Genomic DNA, 9,060 nt, shown 5'->3' with positions numbered 1-9,060 from the left:
AAAAAAAAAAAAAGAAAAAAAAAAGCAGAATATCCAAGAACTGTGGAATGATTACAAAAAAGGTATAAGATATGTACAATGGATATGTCAGAAGAAGGATAAAGAGAGAATGGAACATAAGAAATACTTGAAGTAATAATGACTGAGAAGTTCTCCCAGATTAATGCCAGGCACCAAACCACAGATCCAGGAAACTCAGAGAACACCAAGCAGAATAAAAGTCCAAAAATCTGTATTTAGGCATGCCATTTTCAAACTACAAAAAATCAAAGATTTTTTTTAAAATACTGAGAGAAGCCAGATTTTTATAGCTAAAGATAAGCATGTCTGTTTTAGGTGTTCACAGATACTGAAATGGTTTCAGTCACATGTCATTTTCTGAAAAGCTCAAAATACTTGAAAGGTGTGTGAAATGATTTGAAGGTCTGTACCCTCCAAAACTCATGTTGAAATTTAACGACCATTATATCAGTATTAAGAGGTGAAGCCTTTAAGAGGCTATTAGGCCATAAGGGCTCTGTCCTCAAGGGCATGATTAACTATCATTTGATGCCCTCTTGTCTCTGTGCCCTTCCACCTGTGAAGCCTTCCACCATGTGACGTCACAGCAAGAAGGCCCTCACTACATGCAGCCATCATAATGTTGAACTTCCAAGCCTCTAGAACTGTGAATCAATAAATTTCTGTTCTTCATTTATACACTGCTGATGGGAAGGTAAATTAGTGCAGCCACTGTGGAGAACAGTTTGGAGATTTCCCAAAGAACTAAGAGTTGAACTACCATTTGACCCAGCAATTCCATTACTGGGTATATACCCAAAGGAAAATAAGTCATTCTACCAAAAAGACACATGCACCTTATGTCTATCCCTGCACTGTTCACAATAGCAAAGACAGAGAATCAATCTAGGTGCCCAACATTGGCGGACTAAATAAAGAAAATGTGGTGTGTGTGTGTGTGTGTGTGTGTGTGTGTGTGTGTATATACCATTAAATACTCTGAAGCCATGAAAAAGAATAAAATCATGTCGTTGGGCCTTGCACAGTGGCTCACACCTGTAATTCCAGCACTTTGGGAGGCTGAGGCAAGTAGATCGCCTGAGGTCAGGAATTCAAGAACAGCCTGGCCAACATGGTGAAACCCCGTCTCTACTAAAAATACAAAAATTAGCCAGGGAAGATGGTGGGCATCCGTAATTCCAGCTGTTCAGGAGGCTGAGGCAAGAGAATCACTTGAGCCCAGCAGGCAGACAGAGGTTGTAGTGAGCCAAGATCGTGCCACTGCACCCCAGCCTGAGTGACAGAGAGAGACTCCAACTCAGGGGAAAAAGAAAAAATCATGTCTTTTGCAACAACATGGATGCAGCTGGAGGCCATTATCCTAAGCAAAGTAGTACAGAAACAGAAAATCAATTACAGTATGTTCTCATAAGTGGGAGCTAAAACTGGCTACAAAGTATATAAATACAGGAACAATAGACATTGGAGAACATAAGGAACGGAAAAGACAGAAAGGTGCAGGATTGAAAAACTACCTTTTGAGTACTATGCTCACTTCTTAGGTGACAGGTTCAATCATACTCCGAACCTCAGCATCACACAGGATGCCTTTGTAAAAAACCCGCACATGTACCCCCAGAATCTAAAATAAATGCTGAAAACAAATTAAATAAATTTGAAAAAATAAAAATAAATTTTTGTTTTTTTATAAATTACCCAGTGTCAGTTATTCTAACAGCACTAAACAGACTAAAATAAACACCATACATATAGAGGAACAAAGAATCACAGCCAACTTTTCAAAAACCATGTACAAGAGAGTGAAATGAAATAAAGTACTAAGAGAAAAAAAAAAAAAACTACTAATCTAGAATTCTGCACCCTGTGAAATTACCCTGCAAAAGTGAAGGAAAAATATGGACTTTTTCAGGAAAACAAAAATTGAAGAAATTTATTGGCAGCAGATCTGCCCCCACAAAATGTTAAAAGAAATTCTCGGGTCTTCCCGAGAGCCTGCGGGCGTCCACTCCCAGCGCGGGATTCTGGAGATAAACTGAGGGAAACCTGGAAACTGCGCCGAGCCCAAGGGGTACCTAGAAGGGAGACAAGGCCAGGCCTGCTGCCCAGTGTGAGCTCCGGGAAGAAGAAGGGCACGCCGAGAGGCCCGCCAGCTTCTGTTGACGCTCTTTCAATCAAAAGCCACGAGCTGCGTGGAGTTCCCCAGGACTCAGTTCTCAGCACTTCCTGGTCACTGGGTAGTCAGTCTGGACACGCAGGTTCAAGCCCCTCCACCAGCACGTAGTGCTGCAGACGAAAATGGGAAACAAAACTGAAGCAAATTGAAGAACGAGCATCTCAGTATGAGAGGAAACCATTGTCCTCAGTGTATAGGCCACGATTGTCCAAGCCAGAAGAACCACCCTCCATTTGGAAACTATTTCATCGACAAACTCAGGCTTTTAATTTTGTTAAAAGCTGTAAAGAGGATGTTCATGTATTTGCTTTGGAATGCAAAGTGGGAGATGGACAGCGTACTTACCTTGTGACAACCTGTGCTGAACTTTGGTTTTACTATAAATCCAGAAAAAATCTCTTACACTGCTATGAAGTTATTCCTGAAAATGCTGTGTGCAAGCTTTATTTTGATTTGGAATTTAACAAACCTGCCAATCCAGGAGCTGATGGGAAAAAGATGGTTGCATTACTCATTGAGTATGTGTGTAAAGCGCTTCAAGAATTATACGGTGTTAATTGCTCAGCTGAAGATGTTTTGAACTTGGATTCTAGCACTGATGAAAAATTCAGCCGGCATTTAATATTTCAGCTTCGTGATGTGGCATTTAAAGATAACATTCATGTTGGTAATTTTTTGAGAAAGATTTTGCAGCCTGCTTTTTACTTGCTTGGCAGTGAAGATGCTGATAGCGCTCGGAGACAAGAGGCCACGGATTTCCCCACTTTTCTGAAGCATCTACAAAACCAGGATTTTCTTTTAACAAAATGTTCGCAAAAAAGGCTGTAGAAGAAAGCTGGACATTGAATTCAAAGAAACTGGAGAGTCTAGGGTCAGCTGAGCAAGCCAGTCCTGGCCTTTCATTTCTAGTTGTGAAGAATAACATGGGAGAGAAGCATCTTTTCGTAGATCTAGGAGTTTATACAAGAAATAGAAACTTTCGGCTGTATAAATCATCAAAAATAGGAAAGTGTGTGGCTTTGGAGGTTGCTGAGGAAAACAGATTTTTTCCTATACAGTCGGAAAACGTTTCAGAAGAATATCAGTATTTTCTTTCTTCTTTGGTCAGCAATGTCAGGTTCTCAGATACTTTACGAATTCTTACATGTGACCCATCTCAGAATAAACAAAAATGAGTTGGATATTTTAACAGTATCAGCACTTCAGTAGAAACCATTGAAGGTTTTCAGTATTCACCCTATCCTGAAGTTGATCATTTTGTTCTTTCTTTGGTGAATAAAGATGGCATTAAAGGAGGAATTCGGCGTTGGAACTACTTTTTCCCAGAAGAATTATTGGTTTATGATATTTGTAAATATCGTTGGTGTGAAAACATCAGAAGACCCCATAAGAGTAATAATATCATGATTCTGGTTGATCTGAAAAACGAAGTTTGGTATCAAAAATGTCATGACCCCGTATGTAAAGCAGAAAACTTCAAATCTGACTGTTTCCCATTACCTGCTGAAGTATGTCTCCTGTTTCTTTTCAAAGAGGAAGAAGAGTTTACAACAGATGAAACTAGGAGCAGTGAAACCCAGAATCCTCATAAGCCATCACCTAGCAAGCTGTCAACAGGTGCATCTGCTGACACAGACTGGAATAATGGCATTGATGATGCTTATTTTTTAGAAGCTACTGAAGATGCTGAATTAGCTGAAGCGGCAGAGAACAGTCTTCTGAGTTACAATAGTGAAGTGGATGAAATTCCTGATGAACTAATTATAGAAGTATTACAAGAGTAGGTAATTCACTGTGGACACTTGTCACCAGACTATAATTTGCCTGATGTCTATCAGATTTGATAAATATATTGTTAAACCTGTTAACATAAATTAAGTTTTATCACTGTTTTCCAATTTTGGTGTACTTAAATTCAGTAAAAATCCCCTTATTAATCAAAAATTAGTCTATGTTCACATCAACTTAATTTTACAAGTTTATTACAACTCTTATATCTGGGGCTGATTAGACAAGGTGTCAGCATTTTAAAATTACTGAAGATATTAACCAGAAAAGATTATGGCCTCTAAAACTATTGATGCCATTTTAACATTGTTCACAACCATTTAATTGGAATAACGAATTTTAGATTCTGGTAAGTAGGCCTTAACTGCTTTGCAAAACTTTATTTAATAAAGTACAGCTTCAAAAGCTAACAGCATGAGACTAGTCTTCCTATAGGCATGTTTTAGTAGACTGCTCTTCTCATTTCTAGTCAAGGAGCTTCTCTAACTGATGGTTGATATTTTGCAGATGGCTTTCAGCTCCCAAAAGTGTTCTTGCTTTAAATAACAGAGCTGGAAGGCTGGATGAATCATACTGTTGAAAGAAAATAATTTATATAATTAGCAATATCAAAACTTATATAACCTTGTCCCTACATAGCTCAATCTTATGACCAATGCAAATTCTGATAGAGCTTTCCATTAACTAGTCCTCCTTTCATTTTTAACTAGGACCACTAAGAAAATTGGTTTTCATCCATTTCCTTAGAACATAATTGATCACAAAGTTGTTAGGAGCTGCTCTGCAAAGCATGAACTGATCTCATCCCAGATGATTCAAAGAACTGTGTCATCTCTATTACTGAAGATAGAAAATCATGCCTGGGACATGTCAAGACTTGATTTGGGCAAGTCTGCTTGTGCTGTGTGGGGTCTGCTCACAGAAAACTAAGATAGATTTTTTTTTTTTTTTTTTAAACTTTTATGGGTCTGGTGTTCTCATTCCATTAGTTCTTTCAGTTAAAGTAAAACCTATTATCTAGAGAGATTATTGGGAAAATCAATTAAATGTCTCAAAAGTTGCCAATCCGAATGTTCTTAATGATTAAAGTTAAAATTAGAATACAAACCCAAAATAAAATAGCACACACAATATCTAATTCACGATTTCAAAGTAATTAAAGTCAAACTTCCAGTTGCAAATTGTATCTAAGGGTGCATGATTAATTTCTCCTTACAGAATTTTATCATACTTTGATAGTTTGCTGTTTAATATCATGTTTTCAAGATGACAGCAGAGAAGCTGTCACACCATGACTACCATACACGATACTGGGATTTTATACAAATATTTGACAAGCTAATGTGTTCAAGCTCTCCCAGGCACCTGCTCCAGGGAGGGATAAAGTCAACAACTCACATTTGTCACTAAGTGTTTAGAGGTAAGACATATACCCAAATATCTACCATCATTAAGGCAAAAAGGAGAGTAACTACAAGAGAAGTGCAAAAAGGCACTCAGGTCACACCAAGATCAGGATGCTCATCCAGTGGTGTGATCCACACAAGGCAGAGACACTAAACCTCGCTTTTAACCGAAGTATTATGTTCAAGCTGAATCAATGATACACGTAACTTCCCCAAACTGAGTAACCAAACTCCAAATCAAACTTTGGACTAGTTAGGTAATTAAAAAAATACCTTTAAAAGTGTTCTATTTCTAGATCTCTAATATACAAATAACCTTTAGGCTCAGGAAAATTAACTTAGATAATTGTCAAAACCTTAACACTGAATTTAGAAGAATACAAATCTGATCATAAAATATATGTATACATTACATTTAATTATATCTACATATTTTATATAAATTCCTATTAGGGTATACAAATTTTTTTTTTCTAGAACTTAAAACATTTCTATTAATCTGAGGTGGATGGGATAACAGTAGCAAAGTTTGCAGTAAAAATCCAGAAGCAACTATAAAATGTATTAATAAATCTGTTTTCCTACTATATTCCTTTTTAATGTTTCTTAATTTTTTTTTGAGGCAAAGTCTTGTTCTGTCACCCAGGCTGGAGTGCAATGGTGTGATCANAAAAAAAAAAAAAAAAGAAATTCTCTAGAAAGAAGAAAAATGATAAAGGTTAGAAACTCAGATCTAAATAAAGAAAGAACAAGAATCAAAGAAGGAATCAGTAAAGGTAAAACAAAAACTTTTTTTATTCTTATTTACCTAACAGATAATCATTTGTTCAAAAGACTACTAATAGCATCAATGTATTTAATTATGTATGCTTATGTATAAGCTAAGTAAATGACATAAGAGAGGGAGCAGGGCCCAGGCACAGTGACTCAGGCCTATAATTTCAGCATTTTGGGAGGCTGAGCCAAGGTAGACTACCGGAGCTTAGGAGTTTGAGATCAGCCTGGGCAACACAGAGAAATCCCATCTCTACACAAAATACAAAAGGTAGCCAGGTGGTGCACGACTCTAGTAGTCCCAACTATTTGGAGGTTGAAGGTGGTGGTTGGGGAGGGGCGGGGGGCAGTGCTGAGGAACAGGGATCACTTGAGCCGAGGAGGTCAAGGCTGCCGTGAGGAGTGTTCATGCCACTGCACTCCAGCCTGGGAGACAGAGAGAGATCCCATTTCTAAAAAAAATATTTTCAAAGAGAGGAAGCAGGAATAAAAAGTATACTGTCATTCTAACTCTACATGTAAAGCAGTAAAGTGTCATTTGAGAGTAAACTTGGGTTCACTGTAAATGCATACTGCAATCTCTGGGGGCAATCACTAAAAAGGTGTATATATATATATATATATATATATACACACACACACACACACACACACACACACACATATATATATATGATATGCTAATAAAGATAAATAAAATCATACAAAATACTCAATTAAAACCACAAAAGGCAGAAAAATAGTGAAAGACAACAATCGGAACAAAGAACAGGGCAACAAATAGAAAACAAATATGATAAATATTAACCCAACTATATCGATAATCACTTTGAATGTCAATGATCTAAATGCATCAATCAGAAAACAGGGATGGTCACAGTGGATCAAGACACAAAATCCAACCATACATCATCCACAAGAAGCCCATTTTAAGTATAAATAGATTAAATGAAGATGGATGGAGAAAGATATACCATGCTAACACTAATCAAAAGAAAAACAGAAACAGCTACATTCATTCTAGATTTCAGGTTAAATGTCACTTCTACAGGAAACCCTTCTGTATCCACCTACTCACAGGTGAGTTTGTGCTCACCCCAATCACATTCAATCATATAATCATGGGCATGAGTCACTATCTCTCTACCCTATAACCGAAGTTTTATCAAAGTCAGGATCTTATTTACTTGCTCACTGCCTACTACTTATACCAAGCCCCAGAACTCAGAGCATAATAATCACTCTAACTCCTGTGTAGAAAATAATTTAGAAGTTGGAAAGAATCATAGTAACAATGCAGCTAATCCAGAAAAGAGATCATGGTAACAGGTAATACTAGAGAAGCTGGCGAGCAGGGAACCAATTCAGATCTTGAGGTGGTAAAATCAGCAGGACATAATGATTAAATGATGTGTGGCCAAGAAAGGATGAGAAACAGAGGTGGCACCTGGCAACTCAGACTGCTGGGCGACTGGAGAGACTGTTCACCGAATTGGAAAACATGAATGGAAGTGGGTCTGGGGGAAGATAATGTACTCTGATTTAGATACGTTACACCAGAGACACCTGTGGAACAGCCAAGTGGAAATCAAGAGGAAGGAGGCTGGAGATGGCGTCTTGAGAATGATTAATATACAGATGCCACTTGAAGTCATGGGAGTAGATAAGATCACTCAGCAGGCAAAGGTAATGTGAGAAAAGGAAAACTTCCAGCCTCCAGACACTTGTGGAGGTCAAAAACTTAAATACAACCAAATCATTTTAAACTTTATGTAGCATTCCTTTTGTGTTTACAGTTAGATACAAAGCTGACTTATCTACAGTACATTCCATTTATAGTCTATCAGTTTGAGGCCTGGCACAGAACATTTATAAAATAAACAAAACTTGACTTCCTTCATTATCACTGCTTTGGGTATGCTAGTCTAGAAACCAGCTTATTAAATCACTCTGTTAAGTGCTTACTAAAGTGGAATTAATTTTCTGCCCATCAAAAGTGAACCAAATCATTCTACAACTAAGCATAAAATGTAAACCCAAAAACATGATTTGCATTTTTAAAGAGGTCTATGATTATAAATACAAAATAGAATTTGTATCTGCTAATAGAGTGCTTTTAAAAAGTATATAAATTACAATTTGATGTAATGCCTAACTGCTTATTTGCTCAGCAATTAATTCATTCAATTAGAAATGTATATATTATAAATCAAATTAAATCCTGAAAAGGTAAATTAATACTTGATGAATTACTTGAAATTGACTTATCTGCTATCACTATTGTTTCCTTCTTTTATTTTAAAAATGCTTTTTTATAAAAAAAAAAAAAATGTAGCCTGCTCCTCCTCTTCTATCTGATAATCATGTGTGAGGTTCTATTTACGCCAATAAAGAAAAAAAAACTGGATCCTCCTTCTATTAAATTATACAATCGCCACCTCATAATAAGATATAGACAGGAATATAAAGCCACTGACGACAAAAACATTTTGACCAGTAACAGAAACAGTACTGTACACAGAGGTAAATACATATGTAGATGTGTACACTATATATGATGTACAGACCAATAGTTTGGTGTATATCCTCCATCCATAAAACAGACACAAATGGATTATCTCTGAAAAACAGAAGTAGCAGTGGGAGAAGGAAGGTGGAAAAAGACTTTTATGTTTTACTCTATATGACTTTATATGGTGTTAATTTTTATAATAAAAACAGATCCTTGTATTACTTATGTTAAAAAATGAAATATGTGCCAGGTGCTGTGGCTCATGCCTATAATCCCAGCACTTTTGGAGGCCAAGGTGGGTGGATTGGCTGAGCTCAGGAGTTCGAGACCAGCCCGGGAAATGTGGTGAAATCCCATCTATACTAAAATACCAAAAAAATAATTAG

General features: G+C 36.9%; 2 protein-coding genes across 3 annotated transcripts in view; one reads left to right on the top strand and one right to left on the bottom strand.

Annotated features, from left to right (window-relative positions):
• Nucleotides 1-9,060, bottom strand: part of SMYD3 (SET and MYND domain containing 3) — a 713,156-nt gene that overhangs the window by 557,768 nt on the left and 146,328 nt on the right. The gene's annotated exons all lie outside the window — the stretch shown is intronic.
• Nucleotides 1,426-4,092, top strand: LOC108306844 (DNA-directed primase/polymerase protein-like). The gene is given in 2 exon segments (XM_017531927.2): nucleotides 1,426-2,927; nucleotides 2,930-4,092. Coding segments are annotated over 2 exon segments (1,284 nt in total). The 5' UTR covers nucleotides 1,426-2,692; the 3' UTR covers nucleotides 3,979-4,092.

The sequence above is a fragment of the Cebus imitator genome, unplaced genomic scaffold (genome assembly GCF_001604975.1).
Source record: "Cebus imitator isolate Cc_AM_T3 unplaced genomic scaffold, Cebus_imitator-1.0 Scaffold75, whole genome shotgun sequence".
Classification (NCBI taxonomy): Eukaryota; Metazoa; Chordata; class Mammalia; order Primates; family Cebidae; genus Cebus; species Cebus imitator.
Note: the sequence above shows the minus strand (reverse complement) of the source record. Positions and strands in the feature narration are given on the sequence as shown.